At 35.3% G+C, this 20,986-nt stretch overlaps 4 protein-coding genes across 4 annotated transcripts; 1 reads left to right on the top strand and 3 right to left on the bottom strand.

The window, feature by feature from the left end:
• Positions 1 to 806: 806 nt before the first annotated feature.
• On the bottom strand, positions 807 to 2,108 carry LOC141659051 (uncharacterized). Its single transcript, XM_074465784.1, has 2 exons — positions 1,474 to 2,108; positions 807 to 1,368 (listed from the first exon to the last, which is right to left on the bottom strand). Exons 1-2 carry the CDS (start codon positions 2,106 to 2,108, stop codon positions 807 to 809), a joined length of 1,197 nt encoding a protein of 398 aa, XP_074321885.1.
• Positions 2,109 to 5,455: 3,347 nt separating this feature from the next.
• On the top strand, positions 5,456 to 9,297 carry LOC141723479 (uncharacterized). Its single transcript, XM_074525297.1, has 9 exons — positions 5,456 to 5,698; positions 5,811 to 5,998; positions 6,751 to 6,932; positions 7,025 to 7,309; positions 7,389 to 7,447; positions 7,531 to 7,567; positions 7,665 to 7,736; positions 8,382 to 8,703; positions 8,805 to 9,297. Exons 1-9 carry the CDS (start codon positions 5,608 to 5,610, stop codon positions 9,180 to 9,182), a joined length of 1,614 nt encoding a protein of 537 aa, XP_074381398.1. The 5' UTR covers positions 5,456 to 5,607; the 3' UTR covers positions 9,183 to 9,297.
• Positions 9,298 to 13,240: 3,943 nt separating this feature from the next.
• Positions 13,241 to 14,213, bottom strand: LOC141661931 (uncharacterized). Its single transcript, XM_074468959.1, has one exon. The coding sequence runs from the start codon at positions 14,136 to 14,138 to the stop codon at positions 13,524 to 13,526; it is 615 nt and encodes a 204-aa protein (XP_074325060.1). The 5' UTR covers positions 14,139 to 14,213; the 3' UTR covers positions 13,241 to 13,523.
• Positions 14,214 to 18,074: 3,861 nt separating this feature from the next.
• LOC141661930 (amino acid transporter AVT6E-like) lies at positions 18,075 to 20,456 on the bottom strand. The gene has a single exon (XM_074468958.1). It carries the CDS (start codon positions 20,030 to 20,032, stop codon positions 18,551 to 18,553), a length of 1,482 nt encoding a protein of 493 aa, XP_074325059.1. The 5' UTR covers positions 20,033 to 20,456; the 3' UTR covers positions 18,075 to 18,550.
• Between the last annotated feature and the right edge of the window lie 530 nt (positions 20,457 to 20,986).

Here is a 20,986-nt window from a genome sequence, read left to right as displayed (position 1 = left end):
ACATTCGCTTCCTTCACTGGAAGGGGTAGATCCTTTATTGATCATACACTATCTTCGTGTACAAATTCCTATACCCAGAAGAGCCCTAATAATTGTCCCTGGAGACTAAGAACTAAAACAAAGCATAGTTCAGTGTACACAAGATGACTATGATGACTTCAAGTCTAAGGATACTTGTACAACTATCACTATGTGAACAACTGCTGACACGTGAGTGAACTCCATCAGTTGTTCAGCTGTGCGAGTCATGTTCAGTGAACTTATTCTATAATAAGCACCTACATACTAGCTATAGTGTCACCACACAAATGTCTATGAGAACAGACATCCTTCATAATGAAGCAAGCATAGTATATACCGATCTTTGCGGATTATTAATTACCAGTTAGTAATCCTATGACCAGGAACTATTTAAGTTTAGAGTTATCATCTTTTTAGGTCTCACTATTATGATCTCATCATAATCCATAAAAAGTTTTACTCTAAACTATGGTATATCTTATTTAAACACTAAAATAGATAGAGCCCGTAATAAAAACAAAACAAGTCTTTTATTAATATCAATGAAATCAAAACAGATTACATAAAAGTTATTCCTAAATCCTAATACATGATTGGACTTAGGACATATTCCTTTCACAACTATGTATTATGCTTTTTAATTTAATTATGTTCAATACTTTTTAATTCAATTAAAGAAATTTATTCAAATTGTGGTTCTTGCTTTCAAATTATCAAGTGGTACATTGGAAGAGATAATAATTTGATATCCATAACTATTCATTGGCTTCCAGTGCCCAATTGTGCTATACCAAATCATTTTGGAGTATTGTATGGACATAAGTTGATTCCAAGTTTTCAATACGATCCCAAAATGCTTGTTGATTTCTTTCATCTCTTTGTACTGGTGCAAAATGAATTCTAACTCCATTATAATCTACCGGCCCGTCATAAACCCGTGATGCTAGTGGATTCATTAGATTTTCTTCTACTGACTCCACAAATTCATCCTCAACTATCATGTTATGCAATATGATGCAAGTCATCATGATACTTCTAAGTGTGGAACGCTTATGCATCCGAGCACCGTGACGAAGAATTGCCCATCGAGATTGCAAGATACCAAAACACCTCTCTACATCTTTGCGATATGCTTCCTGTTTCTTAGCAAATAATTTATGTGCTTGAGTGGCAGGATTTGATATGATTTTTATAAATGTTGAATACCTAGGATAAATCCCATCAGCAAGATAATAAGCATTATTGTATCTTTTGCCATTGACGTGAAACACCACCGTTGGGCTATCTCTTGCGATAACTTTATCAAATACGGGAGTTTGACCTAGAACGTTAATATCATTTTGAGCTCTAGGTACACCGAAAAAAGCATGTCACACCCAAGTGTCATAGGAAGCAACGACCTCTAGAATGATAGTCGGCCGTCCTTTTCGACCACTATAAGCTCCACCTCACCCACTTGGACAGTTCTTCCATTCCCAGTGCATACAATTGATGCTCTCAATCATCCCTGGAAATCCTTTTTGTCCGCCTCTTAGTAGAAGACTTCTTAAATCTGCAGGTGTTGGAGCACGAAGGTACTCTTTACCAAAGAGTCCTTCCACTTGCTCACAAAATTTTTTCATGCACTCAAGTGTAGTTGATTCTCCTATTCTACATATTTCGGCACATTGATCAGCTGCTGCACCGTAAGCTAGCATTCGTAATGCAGCAGTCATTTTTTGTTGGGGCAGCAACCCCAATAATCCAACCGCATATGCTTTTTGATGCCAGTAGGAAACTTGAGTGCAAAGAGCTGTCTTGATGCGATTGAAAACAGGAGGGCGCATTCTATACCTTCGACGGAAGTCGTCTTCATTGAATATTGGACGATCAACGAAGTAATCTTCCATGAGATTTTTTCCCCTCGATAGCCTTTGTCTTTGATGATTGGAAGATTTGCCACGCCGTGAGCCGCGTCCTTGGGGTTCATCTGAAGTGTCGATGAAGTCCATCACTATTGCCGCTTCGGTGACCTTGGTATTCATGATTTCAGACTCTTCTTGACTGTGTTGTTGCCTCTGCTTCAACAATCTTTTCAATGCATTCATTTTGACAACAAATTATAATAATTTTGAGATACTATACTCAGAAGATCATGGTATTATTTATGGACAATTTTTCTATCTACAAATTTAGATCAAGGCACGTGTCATTACGTGATTCAACGAAAATCTTATTAAAAATTTAAATTTATCCACAACCTTATCAAAAATCTAAAATTAGATAACAAACTATTATTGGATATTATTTATGGGGCCATTAAATAATGGAGATGGACTTAAATTTATGATAAAAATTTAAATTATTTATTTGATGAATAGTAATCGATGAATTGATGGAGTTTCATGAGTGCATAAAAATTAAAAAAAAATAGTTGATTCACCGTGAATAGTAATCAACTCCATCAATTGAATCCATGAATTGATGAATCAATGGACTTTGCGGGTGCATATGCTCTCAATAGTCGTAACTCTTACATAGAGCATGTTCACAACGCACCACTAATTCCCTCCATTTTTAAATTAATTTTTTCTCTTATTCAACGAGGTTTTTTTAAAATTCGACTTCACTGTATTTTTGTACATCCTTCAATGATCAGTATGAATACCATATGTGATATATTCCGGCGATAAATCACTAATTATACTTACGAGAATCACTAAAATTTAGCTAATTTAACTAATAATATAAAAAGGAACAGAGATAGATATTCATACTAATATACTCTTCAATCACTAAATCGTATGACGACAATCACTAAACTGCACATAATAATCACCAAATTACACATAATAATCAATATATTTTATAAAGAAATCACTATTTACATGGTCTGGTTTCTAGGGCCTACACTAAGTTAGGGTTTAAAATTCTGACTAATTTAATCAGAATTCCCGTTTTTTCGACCCGAACTAATAAAAATGATGTTTTGAAAAATTAAAATCTAGTTAAATGTCGAGATCAAACCAAATAAACCATAGAATAACGGATTGATTCGGTTTCGAACCACGGTTTGAACTTAATCATTTACTTTTATTTCGTTTATGTTAAACTTACAACAAAACAATTATTTAAGTAAATGTGATATAAAATTTATTATATATTAGTATTATATATTACGAGTCAAGTTCTATGGAGACCACGTTTTCGTTGGAGATCACGGAGACCACTTATGTTCTGCAATTAAAATTTTGCATAAAAACATTGCAAAACGTATTATTTTGCGAATAATGTTCTACAAAGATCATTATTTTATTCAAAATCTTGAATATCATACATGTACCGCTTGTAGAACATCACAAAAAAATTTATTCTATAAAACATTTTTAGTTTACAGAACCTTTAATTAAATTGCAGAACATACATATTATACTTATTAAACTTAAATGATTTTGAACAATTTTAATAAATTAGTGATATTCATAGAACATACTTCACAAAATAATATATTTCATAGTGTTTTTATTGTAGAACATAGGTGTCTCCGAAGTTTCCGATAAAAATGTGGTCTTTATATAATTTTTCTAAAAACATTTGAATTCATTTTGTTTAAGTAAAAGTTTACATTTCATTTAAGCAGTTCAATTTGTTAAGCAACGTAATATCAAAGGTGATTATCATATAATTGCAAATTGCAAAAGTATTTCAGAAAAACGGCACTTTTATTATTCTTTTGGAAAAATTACACCTATACAAAATATTTTAGAAAAAGACCGTATATTTTTGTAAACATAAAAAGTTGTATACAACTAATACTAATTACTAAATCATGACCACGTTTGGCCTGTGTGTCCCCGTTCTTAATATATTTTATGTTTCAATTATTATTAAACTCTTTTTTTATAAAAAAAATCAATATATAAGCCGACTAGATTTGTCGTCTAACTGACACACATTATGCAATTATTTTCTCGAGTACTATGGCTGGGGCTGAGCAAAACCGAACCGAAAAACCGAACCGGACCGTGCTAATTCGGTTCGGTCCTAAATTTTTCAGAAATTCGGTCTATTCGGTCTGGACCGAATAAATCGAAATAAAATTCGGTTCGGTTCGGTTCTTTTTACAAATATTTCGGTCTGGACCGAATAGACCAAATCATAAAGCGTGCCGAAAAGTAACGTATAGAAATTAATGGGACAGAGGGAGTATAATTTTGTATTATATATATTTTACATATATCTTAAAAATTATAATCAAAATTTTTAATTTGTAATTATATTTATGGAGTATTAGAACTCTACAAATCACATTACTTTAATAATATTTTAAATTTTATAATTTGTGATTTAATTTTTAATGTAATTTTATTTTTTTTTAAAAACCGGTCTATTCGGTCCAAAACCGGACCGAACCGAATTATTTCGGTTTGGTTCGTTCCGGTCCATAATTTAACTTCGGTCCGGTTTGGTCCAACAAAAAATGACTCTTCGGTTTTTCGGTCTATTCACCGAATGCTCAGCCCTAACTATGGCCACGATGGAAAGTTTAATTTTATACCAAATGATGTGGCACTATGTAACCCAAATTTATTTCCCAAATTTTATACCAAATGATGTGGCATACACGTGACGGTTTTTAACTCGGGGACGCATATATATACACGCGTAATCCATATTATCATTAGGAAAGTTACAAGTTACAAAATTGTCACATCAACATTTGGGAAACTTTTGGGGAAAATATTCAGGATCTCTAGCGTTTTCCATATTATTAGACTACTATTTAATTTAATCAATTACTCCCTTTGTTTTTTGTCGCTTTAACTTTTGCACGTATTTCAATGTGGTTTGACCGGCTAGTTAGAAATATGATTTTAATTTTTTTTTTGTGAATTAAAATATAAGTTGTCTACTCATGGATATTGTAATTACTCTCTCTGTTTTTTTTTTATTTTGTCGCTTTGACTTTTGAACACATTTCAATGTGTGCAAAAGTCAAATCGACAAATAAAAAAAACAGAGGGAGTAATTACAATATCCATGATTCTTTGACTTCGTTAAAATATTTCAATTTTTGTTTAGCAACACACATGTTGCTCCTACAGTTGGCCTTATTTTTGGATCCATAGAAAAGAATAATAAAGAGGCCGTTACATGAATTAAATAACACAGAGAGACAGAGAGAGAGAGGGGAGAGAGAGACCGAGAGAGAGAGACCGAGAGAAAGAGAGGGGAGAGAGACAGAGAGGCTCTGAGAGGGGGGGAGAGACAGAGAGAGAGAGGGGGAGAGACAGAGAGAGGAGAGAGAGAGGGAGAGAGACAGAGAGAGAGAGGGAGAGAGAGAGAGGGAGAGAGAGATTAGGGAGAGGTGCACGTAATGTCAAAACAAAGTATTCACTCCCACGACTAACTGCCCCTATACGGCTATTACATACACAAACACGCTTAATTAAATCACACCCTATAAATATACAATTTTATACTTACTCAACACATCAACAGCCTGCCCATGACCGCGTAAACGATTCTTCTTCTCACCCGTCTTTCTTTTTTTTTTATTACCAACATAAAAACCGAACATAATTAACAAACCCAACATCTCTCAACATGTTCTGCAAACTTGCTCTAGCATTCTTTGTGTTTTCAGCCCTGTTTTCATTCTCTCAACAAGCTTCTTCTTCTCTACAATCCACTTCAGGTAATAATATTTTTATTTCATGTCTGCATTGTGAGTAAAAAACAATGTTGTGTTGAACCTTAACTGTTTGTTTCTTCTGTTAACATTGGATAAATGGTTTTGTTTCTTACAGGGGTGGTTTATGACAGTGAATATGATTTGGTTTCATGGACAAGTAGAAGGAGTGTGGCTGAGGATGTTACTGATGTTAGCAACTCTTCTTTGATACTAGCTCAGGACAGAACTTACAGAAAAGACCCTTCTGATGGTTTCAAGTATTACAAACTTGGATGGAACATTAGTAATAATCATTACATTTATGTAAGTTTCACTTTGATCTTTCCTCGTATAATGCCAGTTTTGATTAGTATGTAGATTTACAGCTTATTTGATCATTAGTACATAACTTTGTGTTTGCCTGTAATGTTATTAGTCTCTCTGGTTTTGTGTAATGCAGTCTATGAGCATCATGTGTGGTGTTTTTTGTACTTTTAGGCTGTGAACTAGTACGTGATCCTCGGGTTTTTTGGTAGTAAATTGATAGAGAAATTCATAGGCCTAGGCGGGATAGGAGAATTGATAAAGGGAATAGAGATGATGCTAGAGATCATACTGAGAAACAGAATAATTCTATACGGGTACAACTCTTATTTGAACGAAGTTAAAAAAATGCGATCTTTGTTGTTTAATAGAACAAATACTAATACCTTAATTGAGTTATTCAAGATAAAATCTGTTTATCAAAGTGCTTCTCCGATTGCTCTAGACATCTCTTTTCAATCGAGAAACAAAACAAGATCATTTCGTTCCATTTTTAGTAAAATAGCGAAGGATATTCCATTAGTAATGAAAAAGGGGGTGGAGGGGATCCGTATATTTGTTCAGGTCGATTAAAGGGTGCAGCCTGTAATTTCTGTGCTTGGTAATTTCTGTTCCCCTTCAGAGTATCATTTCGTATTTGATCACATTGGAATTCCAGAATTATTTTGATTTTATGTTTTGAAATTTGGGTTGCTAGATTTTTATGTCCATTGTTTTGCTATTGATAGCTTTGATATGTTATGTTAATACAGTCTGTGGCTTTTACTGCTGCTCCCCTATTCCTCATTGCTGCACTTTGGTTTGTGGGATTTGGCTTGTGTTTATTGCTGCTCTCTCTATGCTTTTGCTGCTGCCAGAAACGTTCTTATGGCTATTCTCGAACTGCTTATGCACTTTCTCTAATCCTTCTCTCAATATTCACCGTTGCAGCCATGTAATTCTCCCTCTTTCAAATAAATATAAAAAGCTTGTTTCGATTTGGAATTAACATGATATCCGGTCTGATACTTTTTCTTCTTTTTTTAGTGCTGGCTCGGTCGTTTTGTACACTGGACAGGGAAAATTTCATATGAGTACAACCGACACTGTGAATTTTGTAGTTAATAAATCAGACACAACTGTTGATAATCTTAGGAATGTATCAGACTATCTTTCTGCAGCTAAAAGGATTAGAGTAAATCAATTTGTCCTACCTCCAAGCATCCAGAACAGCATTGACAGTGTTGAGACCAAGATCAACTCTTCTGCTGTAACTCTTGAACATGAGACAAGAAAGAATTCAAAGGATATACAAAATGTTCTGGATGTTGTGTATGTATTTATAGGTTTTCCCCATTTTCGCAAAGATATTAAGGTTTTTATCTGTTATTAATTACCTTGAACTCTGCAGGGGTCTGGCTCTTGTGATAATTTCTGCTGTAATGCTTCTTGTGGCATTTCTTGGTTTCCGTAAGCATATATCTTCATCTTTTTTTCTTATGTTTCCATTTATATTATGGTGATATTCTCACATTTCTTGCTACTTTGTGCAGTATTTTCTGTATTTGGCATGCAGTATCTTGTCTATATGTAAGTGATAACATGACTAAAAAGCTTTAATAGGTTTCTGTTAGTTATTTTACGATGCAGCTTACTAAAGTGCATTTTTGTTTGTAAACTTTTTCAGCCTGGTGGTTTTGGGCTGGGTTCTTGTGACGCTCACATTTATCTTATGTGGCATTTTCATCGCTCTCCACAAGTATGTCTTTGATTAATCTCTTTATTTTCAGTACTAATTGTGATTCTTTTATCTTAATTGTAAAGTATATCTGTTGGAATGTCTAGGATCTAGATGTTACAGACATCTAGTCGTGAGTTGAGATGTTGAAATTTGCAAAGCATGCCACTAGGGGTGGATATTAAGATATCTGCCATCAAAGTGGAATGCTATCTCTGTTTATGTGTTACTAATGGGACATAGGTGCTCGTTTAAAAGAAATCAAGTTAAATCTGTGGAGTCTAAGAGTCTTAGATGCACATGAAATCAAATTAGGGAACTTAACAAACAGGTGTTTTTTGATAGTGTCCGAGATCTGCTTTAAGTAGTGTGACTATGGACATTTTGATTTATAGATTACTAGCATGGACTGTGCTATATTCTAGGTATAAGTTATTTTGATATTTTTTGTTATTCGTTATATGGTATGAGTATGACTTGGTGAGATGTACTGAAACAACTCATACGGTGTCTTGATATGGGAGATTGATTGTTACTGCATTTGAATTTGAGGGAGGGGGATAGGGAAAAGGTTGTGAAAGTTGGAAAGGACTTACATAAGTAGAGAAGGCTTGAATCAGGAGTTCATATTCTTTCTAATACGTATCTTTTCTGTAAATATTACAGTGCGACCGGAGATACCTGTGTTGCAATGGACCAGTGGGTTCAGAACCCTACCGCTCACACAGCTTTAGATGACATATTGCCATGCGTTGAACCTGCAACTGCTCAAGAAATATTATCTGAAAGCAAGGATGTCACCTTTCAATTGGTTGCAGTGGTGAACCAGATAATTGTCAATCTTTCGAACATTGATATACCATCTGGTCTACCTTTCTCGTATAATCAATCTGGCCCTCTGGTTCCTGTCCTGTGTAGTCCATTTAATTCTGACAAAACAGACCGGAAATGTGTTGCTGGTGAGGTTCAGCTTAGCGATGCAGCACAGGTAAATTCTTTAAGAACCTTCACTGCAAAATGAGAATATATCATATTGACATTCAAACATTAAGTGCCGATCTTTAATTGATTCATTTTTGGTAAATGCAGGTTTGGAAGAATTATATATGCCAAGTTTCAGGAGGCAATTGCACCACAGTGGGACGTTTGACTCCTGCTATGTATGAACAAATGGTTGCTGCTACTAACGTGAGTTATGGACTCTATCAATATGGTCCATTTCTAGCCGATTTACTAGATTGTAGCTTTGTCCGAGATGCCTTCATGGGGATACATGACGAGTATTGCCCGGACTTGAGGCTTTACAGCAGATGGGTCTACATTGGATTGGCATTGGCCTCAGGTTCAGTAATGCTTTCTTTAATTTTCTGGGTACTGTATGCAAGAGAGAGGCGACATCGGAAATATACCAAACTCATCAAAAATACCTCAGCTCCAAATTCATTTGAAGAAAAAGGACGGCCCTAGATTAAGTAAGGTCATATATATCGATCTTTTGTATATTATGAGGGGAATTAAGTGAACTATTTGTATAGAAGAATAGACCATTCATTGAATCAGTATTCTAGCATTAACATGATCATTTTAATAGTTCATCATGATATATTTATACAGTAGTAAATGCATTCTGTCAAGCACAAGTTGTGTGGTTTTGAAAGCTTGCGAGTCCTTTAGATTGTTTGCAGGTATCTTATGCAACATAAAAATTATGAAAAAGTAAATGAATCCTGTAAACAAAATTTCGGAAAATGATAAAATTTAGTTACTGAATACTAAAATTAAACGTTGTGCTGGTTGAAGTTGCAGCACAAGGTTTAACGGAAAACATGGGCACCTGCCGACAAAGTGTTGATGCAGTGGTTGAGCTCTTGTACCCCTTTGCGGGAGATCAGAGTTTGACCCTTGACGTGTGCGTGTGTTATTAGAATTCGACCCCTTATGTGTGCGTGTGTGTTATCAATTAGCAAAAAATACATGGGCACCAGGTTTAATTGAAAACATGGGCACATGCTAACAAAGTGTTGATGCAGTGGCTGAGCTCTTGTACCCCTTTTGCGGGAGATCGGGAGTTTGACCTTGACGTGTGCGTGTGTTATCGGAGTTCGACGCCTGACGTGTGCGTGTGTGTTATCAATTAGCAAAAAATACATGGGCACCTGATTAAGAGGTAGCTCAAGGTTTGATTTTGTATCAGCTATGGCACCTTGTTTTCTGTGTGTTGGTTTTACAATTACTTTGAATTCAGTCGCACCTGGTTTTTAACACACAGAAACTGATCATGTGCTTGCACCAACAACAATGTGCTAGTATATTCAACTTCAAAAGTACATGCAGAGGGACACTTGATCATCGTATGAATCATGGCTTCCAAATCAAGCTCATCATCATCATCATCATCATCCGGGCGGCGTACATGTCTGTGCTCTCCGACAACACATCCTGGTTCGTTCCGGTGCAGCCGTCACAGGAGTTGGAGATTCACCTGGACTGCAAAATCAACATCATCATCATCATCCACGGCCAACAATAAGCGTTCAGTGGAGCCATGTGCATCATTATCATCGTACATTTCAACTAATTCTTCGTCTACTTCGAAGATGAACCAGCTTCTGAAAGCATTCTTGTTGCAGATCATTAGGCCATCCAGACATAATCTTCAAAGAAGAAGAAATTTCCGACCCAGACCTACTCGTTTTTGCAACACCTCCTTGTACTCAAACTAACTGAGTTTCTGTTCCTTGAATAATTTACTAATATCCAACAATATCCTCCTCTCTTTTTTTAACTAATTTATTATATTTTTTACTCCAAATATGCTTTGAAGCTCCTTAAGCTAGCATTTTATAGAGTTCCGGTATAACGAGCCTATTGTTACACCATACCATATCGCGGTACGTATACAATAATTTTCGGTTTTTGCTGAAATACTGTTGTATAATACTGCAACATTATAAGTCATTTTACATACTGCAATATAATACCGCAATATAATGTGCCACTAACAATCTTTTGTCATTAACCACCGTCCTAAAACCGAATACTTCTCAAAGTTTAAAGGCTACAAGTATACATGCCAAATTTAAAATAAAAACCAAATGGACCTGTTCTAAAATGTGGATGTCAAAATACCTTAGCAGGCTGAGGCCTGAATTGCCTAGTAAGCCCACACAAATTTTGTGGAAAAGCAGCTAAGTTGCAAGCTACTGTTACTGGACACCGGTCCATCTATAGTTTTATACTATGCAAAAACTAGAGCAGAGCATTCGGTTCGGTCCGGCAAAACCGAACAAAACCGAATAGACCGAAAAATTAAATTATTTTCTCAGTCTCTTTCAATTGTTTACATTTCTGAGCAAGTGTCTGACACGCATTTTAAGGTGCATAAAAGGTATAGTTATGTAACTTATTTTTACAATTTTCTTTTTCTGAATAAAAGTTGAATGTTTTAATTTTTATTCAGAAATTTTTTTTACAGAACTATATTTTTTATGCACCTTAAAATGCGTGTCGGACACTCTTTAAAAAATGTAAACAATCAAAAGGGACGGAGGGAGTACAATTTTTTTCCTAGATCAAACCGGACCGAAATTGTAATATGGACTGCGTCGAATTCGGTTCGGTCCGGTTTTGGACCTGAAACACGAAACAAAACAGAGTATTTTATTAGGGGACAGAAAATGCAAATTGCAATTTACTATGGTCATTGTCATACATGACATAGACCTCACGGCATCATGACTGAAAGTCTGAATAGCATGTATACACATAATGGGGCCGTTGAGTAGGCCCCATTTCCAGCGCATATTTTCTCTTAAATATTTGGAATTTTGTACCACATTCTAAACATATCTAGTTTGTCTTTGTCTTGGTTTACTCTTATGACCAAATTACCCTCGCATTGATTTTTTCAGGATAGTTTTGTATTTTCACCATTTTTTTGTTCAGAAAATAAGAAAAGAGCTGTAAATTATGAATATCATCCTATTTGTAAATTTATTACTCCCTCTGTCCCTTTTTAGTTGACACATTTCCTTTTATAAAAGTCAAATTGACCAATATTTGACCGAAAATTAAACATTACTCTTATATTACTTAAAAAACTAAAAATTATATATTAACGTAGATTAAATCTACTTTCCGGGTGATGTAATTTTATTATTTTGTTCAATTATAAAATATTAATAAATGTCGGTCAAATTTTGGTCAATTTGACTGGGTCAAAGTCAAACATGACAATTAAAAAGGGACTGAGGAAGTATTAGTTTTGGTCCAAAATTCAAAGAAATCTGAAAAATATGAAGGATTAGCGCTTAGATGAATAAAATTCTCGTAAGTCGTTTCTAAGATTTGTACTTATAAATATAGTCATTGACATTGTGAGTCATGTCAGATTTGAGTTGTGTTTCGAATCGTGTCGAATATTGTCACCCCTCCCTCTTTTAATGTAACTCAAAGAGCTTTCCTAGCCTTTGTAGCATCAGGATACCTTTCTTCAACTAATGGGGTATTGGTATACAGCATAATGATCAACAATTCGATACTGATTCAATGGAAAATTTTGAGCCTGCTAACTAAGAAAATTGAGCTAAAGCATGACAAGGAGCTAGAAGCTAGACTAGTATAAAATAATTGAAAAGGCTTAGATTTTCTTGAAGCTAAGTAAACAAGATAGGTGACTAATTAATCAAGTTTCTCTCACAGGATTATAGTGCAAGTCACTACATGTTAACATGTGATTATCATTGTATGTTTCTTGATTCACAGAGTAGGTGCTAAATCTTGACAATTAAGCTGAACTGTGTAGAACACTAAAAGGTGTCAATCAGCAAGCATGCTTTAGTTACTATTCATTCACATTCATGCTTTTTGGCCTGGGTTCCAATATTCATTCTCACAAGTGGTCATTTACAAAAGAGATTAAGACTGAATTATATAATAATGATGGTCAGCTTTCAGTATCTAGCTTATTTTTAAATAGGGCTGTAATTCGGGTCGAGCGAGCTGAATTTCGAGTCGGTGTAATTCGAACCGAGATTAATCGAGTCGAGCCGGCTCGTTTAACTAATTAAGCCTAAACCTATGCGCGAACTCGGATCGTTTAATTTCACGAGTCGAGTCGAGTCGGCTCATTTAGCTATACGAGTCAATTTTAACGAGGGGAGAGCCGGCTCGTTTAATTTTACATTTAATCGAGCCTAACCCTACCCAAACTCGGCTCGTTTAATTTCACGAGTCGAGCCGACCCGGCTCAATTAATTAAACGAGCCAAAACCTTTGCCCGAACTTGGCTCTTTTAGTTAAACGAGCCGAGTATCGTTTAGTTAAACGAGCCGAGTATCGTTTAATTAAACGAGCCGAGTCGAACCCATTTAAACGAGTTCGATCCGGACGAGCTCGCGAGCCACCCGACTCGAATTACAACCCTATTTTTAACTAAATTCCTGACTAAAACAATATATATTTGTGCAGATATATGAAAAGACATCTGTACTAGTAACAATCACATAGTATGAGATAAATCACGGTTACGAGCGGGATATACGGAGTATGTTTGATATAGTTCAGGGAAGATAGGGGAGATGATCTCATTAGTGAGTTACTAATAAAACACAGCCAGTGCAGGTGAGTTTGCAGAATGACCCACTCTAAAGCTTACAGGTAAAAAAATTAAAAGTATGCGACAAGAAAAACATCTCTGCAACATCCAAATCTAATAATCCAAAAAACAAACTCTGGTGGATGAACACTAAAACCATCTTCTCACCATTGAAATCTGAGACAGGGACATAATAAAATGTGTTGTTCAAATTAAGTAGGCTTCAAATTCTGAAACATTGTATCCCACCTGATCTCTTCGACGCCAGTTCTGTAATAGTAACCATCATCGTCTTCATCTTCATCATCTTCGTCTTCCATCTTCTCATCGCTACGAAGATCATAAACCATAGGGCTAGAGAAACTATTGGCTCTAGTAGGACTTCCATTAGTGAGCAATAACCTTCCTTGTTTAGGCGCCACCTTTGGCTTGCTATGCCTCTTCAACATAGCACTTTTCCATCTTGATCCGCTGCTGTAACTGCGCCTAGTGACAAGAACAATAGCTGAATCATCGCGATGAACCAGCGTTTGAATGTACTTAACCAAAGACTTCTTTGTTTGCTTGATTGCACTCAGAATCTTTAGCACAGAGCGTGGCCTGCTAGGTCCTCTCTCTTTCTTGACAAGCTTGAGGATCTCGAGCCTGTGTTTGGCTATGGAGATGCCCATGCTTTGCAGGAATTCATGGTTGAAATAGACTGTATCGTCTTCCTCGAGCTCATTCTGAGTGAAAGACAGGCCATACTCATAAACAAGGGTTGGCTCAAGGGTAGTTTTCGAAAGCCAAGAGTACCAGTCCATTTCTTTGTGGTGATCATATGCCATGATGCTATGAGTAATCTAGTTATGTGTGTTAAAGATGTAGAGAGTTATAATATCTTTCCCTATATATTTATAAAAATATGTGGCCAAGGTTGTAAAGAAATTCAAGAGTGGTTAAAAATGCTTTAAGTAGCAGTAGGGTCCGGTCCCTGACAAACGATTGTTGCAACCATTTATCCGCTATAATGTTTTGCGAGTAGGTTTGACACTGAAAAAGAACGTGAAAGAAGGAATTACGTCATCTATCTACGCTTAATACACCGCCTACAGGGTTTTTTGCTCTCCGCGGAAAATTATATTGGACAGATGATTACTAACAAACGATTGTTGTGGACCAGCTTCCCGATCAATAATGGAATGGTAGTTGGAAACTAGGAGGAAAACGATAGAATGTTATGGGGTCTTCAGTGTATAAATCAATTAGTAGGCACACTTAACCACTCAATTAGAGACCTGAATCTAACTAATTTGTACTCAGATGCTGAGTATCACAAAAAGGGCCAAGGTGTGATCAAAGTCTTGGTGTAAGTTAGAAGTGAGTAGTGAAAAGTAGTAGAAGAACTGCTTTGGAGATATGAGAGGCATCAATCACGGCATGAAAATAAAGTCGGCAAGGTTATTCATATATATGGACCACCCCCATTACTTTGTTTCTTTGAAGGTAGAAAGCAAAACAATTTGACTATTACTCTAAAGTAGGGTAAAATGTGGCAATGTTCTTTGATTAGTCTACAAGCAACACCTATTCTACTCGAACCAATTTCTAGGCTTAAGGATCTAAGATTTAAGCGGTAACTAGGCGTTTGATGAAACCGATGAGCGGATGTAGAACAAACTACACTCTGTTCTTGATGACAAAATGATCAAAGCAATGAATCTAGACTTAAGATTTAAGCAATGAATCTAGACTTAAGATTTAAGCGATAACTACATGTTTAATGAAACCGATGAGCGGATACAGAACAAACTAGACTCTGTTCTTGATGACAAAATGATCAAAGCAGTGAAATCTTACGGATGTAGAACAAACTACACTCTGTTCTTGATGACAAAATGATCAAAGCGATGAAATCTTACAGGGAGGGGGAATTAACATTTTGATGAGTGAAGAGTAGGCTAGACTATTAAATTCTACTTTCTCGGCCCCTGTCTGAAGGTCGTAGGAACTAACATACCGACGATTAAAAAGTAGCCTATACTATTAAATTCTACTTCCTCCGTTCCTATTTGAATGTGTTTCTTGACTAGAGAACGGATGGAATAACAAGAAGACTAGTATTTGATTGTGATTTGTATCTTGTCTGCAGTCTTAAATGCGATTAGGCTACCTAATTAGTCGGCTTTGTTACTAAACAAGCCGTTTGTCGATCATAATACAATGATCAAACATCCTATATGAATGTGGTGCTGTCAATATATATGCTCTGCATTCATAGTAGTACAAATAACAGAATGAGGTAGTAGTATTATTAAATATGCCTCCTCGAGATCGGATATCTGAGCATCCCAGTCCCCATACATACATGTTAGTGCCTGCCTGCCGACAGAATGAGTAAGAGGAGGCCATTTAATAATTCAGAATCTTTCGAATCTGTCAAAAAAATTCGAAAAATCTGATATTTGTCCGAAAAATTCGTATTCGTATCCGAAATAAAGCGGATATTATCCGTATCCGAAACAAAGCGGAGATTATCTTTATTCGGATACGACGATTGCGGATACAAATACAGATATATTGATAATGATTATGTTGAAAAGAAAAATAAAATTATTTTTTTTGAAAATTAAAATATGATTAAATCACTTAATCTCTTATTTTAATTTTTAAAAATAAATTTTTAATTTGTATTATAATTTTTCCAATTTTTTTAAATTTTTTAATATAAAATAAAAAAAACTGACTGAAAATCGGATTCGGATATTATCCGTATCCGGATAGTATCCGTCGAATCCAGATTCGGATATTATTTTTTAAATATTTCCGGATTCGGAGACGAATTTTCAGATCCAGATACGGTTATAGGCAGATCTGTATCCGAATTATCCGTTTTACAGCCCTATCTTCAAGTATGAAGAAGGTGCTTAACTACTACTCCCTCCGTCCCAGTTTATCTGTTCAGTTGGACTTTTGCACGTAGTTTAAGGTGCATTGACCGCATAGTTCCGTTGATTATTTTCATTTTTTTTGTGAATATTCAAATCTTAAATTTTTTATTCACAAAAAGAAAATTTGAAAAATAATCAACAGAACTATGCGGTTAATGCACCTTAAACTGCAAAGATTAAACTGAACACATAAATTGGGATTGAGGGAGTATTGTTCAAAAAAGTCCCCACACATGAATTATATCTACTATTTTCAATCTACCAATAATGTGGCTTAAGTTAGTTCCAAATTACCAACTATCAGGATAAGTGAGATCCAAATTACTTGGAAACAAGGGAAACATTGTAACTCATTTATAGTTGAACAGCTCAACCTACTCACATTGCACTTCTAAGGTGTGCAATGTGATGAAGGGACCCTTTAGAAGAACAGCATCATAACATGCTATAGCATTTTCACTGAATGGTTTTTCTTTCATGATGATGCTGAACTAAGATATCTAAACTGTAAATCTATCTCTAAGAAGCTTTACAACTCTAGTGGTCACTGTGGTTTCCATGTCAAGATTATGGAAATCCAACATCGCCACTTTCAACTTTCATCAAGTTCTTCGCATTTAGCTATTCAAACTAGAAGGCGCCTGCTTCTAAAGTAAAGCCTAGAATCACATAGCTACAGATGTATTCAGACCTTGGATGATACAAAAATTAACAGAAATGAACCCCCATCATATATCTCATAAAACAGAAGGCATAAAACATATATTCATCAAGTACAATTCACTTAACTTTCAAGTGCATTGCACTTTGACCTATTATTGATATCCATGTGTATCTCCAAAGACAGTCACAAGTTCAAGACATCTCACATGGGGAGGAAATAATGTTATGAAGCAAAACCTGTGCAAGTCAGACGGTGTCCCAAAAATCTATACTGATGATGAATTGAAATGTCTGGGAATTTGTTATTATGTAAATCAATACTATTACAACAGGAAACTAGAATTTCTCATAGAGGGTGGGGGGGGGGGATAAAGTTGTTAATGGAATTGTGAGCAGTGCAAAGATTAATGTGAGATATGATTGCTGGCTAAGAAAACTGCTTGCACATCTACTATAAAGACTCGTGAAGGATACTGTAATAAACAGAACATGCACATCTACTATAAAGACTCAAGAAGGATACTGGAATAAACGGAACAGACAAATCTTAATTTTAGAGGAAAGTGCATCAACAAGTTTATTGCACGAGAAACCTATATGGCATAATTACATTTCAGCGAGCCTGTATTAAAACAGAAGCAAGTATGCTACATACAGATATTTTGAAATCTATTAGCAGGATGATCAATGACAATTCCATGGGTGCGAAAACTAATCCAGGAAGAAATCTGCCCCAGTTTTAAAAGAAATTAACCTTAAACCGACAAATAATGCAATACCTTCCTCTAAAAGTTGCGCGCATTGCATATGTTGCTTTACAAACATGCAATTCATAAGAGACTTGCAAATGGAAAAGCTGGCAATAGACACCATCTACATTCTACAAGTTAAAATGCACTAAAAAAGTCATCCTTCACTTCTAATTTACTAGTTCAAAGAAGACAACATAAAATCTTCATTTCTGCTATAAAATGGAATTCAAGTTGATAAAATGGTTAGAAACTTCAAATATTAAGGTCTTATATCAAATATACAACCAGCTTAACGTATTCATGTAGACAGACACTATAAAGTAAGTGTAACTCAATCTAAGAAATTTGAAATATTAAAATGTATAAATATTTGTGTGTAAGAAACATATATTCAAAGAAAAGAAATGAGAAAAAAAAATGTCAGGGTTAAAAACAATATAAAAAGATCATGATATGAATGTTGTATAATTGTTATATGATATTGTTACATGGTTCCCAAATTGTGGTGATTGGGGAGAGAAGGAAATACTAGAAGCATGGGGCTGAATAGAATGATGAAAAGAAACTAATCAGCAACTAATATGTGAACCTGCCTGCAAACTTCCATATGTGATGCTCTTGCCTCTATAAAGTTTTCTTCAAATTCAACCTCTGAAGAAAGGAGTACCACGCTTGTTCTATAACATGTCGACAGTGAATAAACTATGAGGCCTAAAATGGATAAGCCTGTAGAAATGGTTTTATGTTGCAGTTCTAACACTAATCTTAACCTTACCTGCAATTACGTATCTGTGTATAGTACGAGTAAGCTGGAAAGCAACATATTGTCTAGAAATCCTTATCATCAAATTACATTTACCAAAAGAGAAACCCTCAATCTGAAGCTCGTTGATATTATTCAGATTTGCTCTTGATGCTATATACATTTCCAAACACTCCGAAAATGCTGACCAGGATAGCCAATATCAGCATTACCCAAGACAAAAGCTTCTCACTGAGGCTCAAGCCAGCACCCTGCTTACCTAACCTCAACGCAATAAGAGCTGGGAATGTATAACCCAATGAAACAGCTGTGGTTGCCCCTGTAAATTTAAAAGCCGTCCAGATACTTGGAATCATTGTGGAACCAAAATAAATGACCGACAACAGTACCCCAGTTAAGGTCAGGCATCTCTTCCTACTTTCAGTTAGTGGAGGTGATCCCTTAAATAATAAATTATCCACTGTTTGACGCAGGGAAAAATGAATCACAGGAAAAACAAGAAGCAAATGAAGAATGTAACCAACACGAACTATATAATTTAAAGCAGTGCTGAAACGAATCCCTAGGTCCTTATCAAAGTTAGTCAGCACATCTGACTCTGTATCTTCCCCAAAGAGTAAATAACCTGCCATGGCAGTCGAAGCATAAACAAAAACACAAAGAGCGGTTGTTATCCTTCCCACCCGGTTCATCTTTTCAGGTGACCGTCCTTCCAATTCATTATAAATAGGCTGCACATTAAAGTGGCATACATATGCATTTGACATAATCGGTATTACCACAAGCAAATCCAAGATTGCCTTTGTGGAGCCAAAGTCAGGGGTAAACCTCGGAGCATCAATCTTTCCCTCAACAAGCTTTATAAAAGCAACAACAAAAGCAACAAGAACAAATACAACTGCCAGAGCTACAGAAGCAGCTGAAGTCAAGCTTAAAGAATCTATCTTATCCAAAGAACAAAGTGGTGCAAGAAAAAGCACCATCACAACCAAAATCAGCATCTTCCTATGATCCCACACCCCATGCCCCAACCATTGATCAAAAATCCCAAGATGATGAAGTGAACCCGACATCACATCACCCATAATGATCAAATAAACTATCAACATACCCGCATTGTTAAGAATAATAAAAATCTCAGACAAAATCCTACCCCTCTTACCCAATGCATACTCAACAACCTCACCATAAGAAGTCGCTTTATAATGAACCGTAAAACGAACAAGAAACTCAATACTAATCTCCGACAAAACCCCCATCAAAATTATAAAAACAAGACCTACAAACAAGCCCAAAACTTTCATAGTAGCAGGTAAAGCCATAATGCCAGCACCAACAACAGTAGTTGTAAGATTAAAAACAGCACTATATAAACCCGACCCGGAACTTATATTACCACTAGCAACAAAGGGTATATTATCAAAATCAAGATCATCATCAATATCATCATCTACATTCAAAGACTTTGACTTTAAATGACCTAATTCTTGATCAGAAGACATCAATTTGGTAAAAACCACATCTTTAGACTCTCTAGCTCTAGAATCAACATCAACATCATGTAATTGTGCCTCAACAAAAGAACTAGAGATTCTTGAATAATTATTATCCATTTTCTTGAACAATACTTACAATCTTTGTATCTATGTATTCAAAAAAATCAAGAAAAACTTACAGATGTGATCAAAATTGAATCTTTCGATGATGGGTCGGATTATTTTGTGAAATAAACATGACCCATCATCGTGTTTGTTGCAATGAGTAATGTATGAAGCTGATTGATAAAAAAATAAAAGAAAAAAGTACTGAGAGAGTACTAGATCTCTGGGTCAATGGTGAGCTAGCTAGAGAGAGGAGGAGAGAGAAAATCGGATTTAGATTCTCTCTCTAAAAGCAATTGGATCGATGAGAAAGAGTGTGTGTGGCGCCGTCTTGGGGGCTTTAACTAAAATTAGTAGCTGAGAAGTTTGAACAAGATGGATGTGTTTTTGCAGGTGACTTTTAGTTTGGCTGGTAAATCTCTGACCTTTTTGTGTACTTACACAAATAAGGCGATTGTCTTTAATTTTTTTTTTTATATATTTTAATCACAAAATTGCACTTTTGTTCAACGAATTATTTTACATTTGCACTTTGATGGCCGAAATAAAAGAATTAGATAAATGCAGGGCTAATTGCATAATTTTTTTAGAGTATCTCTAATGGTATTTGTTATAATTAGTTGGCTAAACCGGAACCTGTAAGATAATATGTAAATGTTGTTGAATCTGTAAGACATTTTACTTCGATGGTATTGGCTATATTGGTTAGCTATATTTTAAAAATAGTATGTTATTAAAATTTTATGTTGTCATAAATATAATATATTACTTCAATATGGTAATAAATGATTAGAATTTTTTTTACAGATTTCTTACAGATTTGTAGTGGTTCAACAAATATAGCCAACATCAAGAGATTGGCTATATTTATAGACAAGAGAAATGTTCCATTGGAAATGGATTTTTTTTACATAATCTCTATACTTTTAATTAATACCGTGTATTAATGATTCTTAGCTAAGGGTT

This window comes from Apium graveolens, chromosome 5 (genome assembly GCF_009905375.1).
Source record: "Apium graveolens cultivar Ventura chromosome 5, ASM990537v1, whole genome shotgun sequence".
NCBI classification, from domain to species: Eukaryota; Viridiplantae; Streptophyta; class Magnoliopsida; order Apiales; family Apiaceae; genus Apium; species Apium graveolens.
This window is presented reverse-complemented; position numbering and strand designations above follow the sequence as displayed.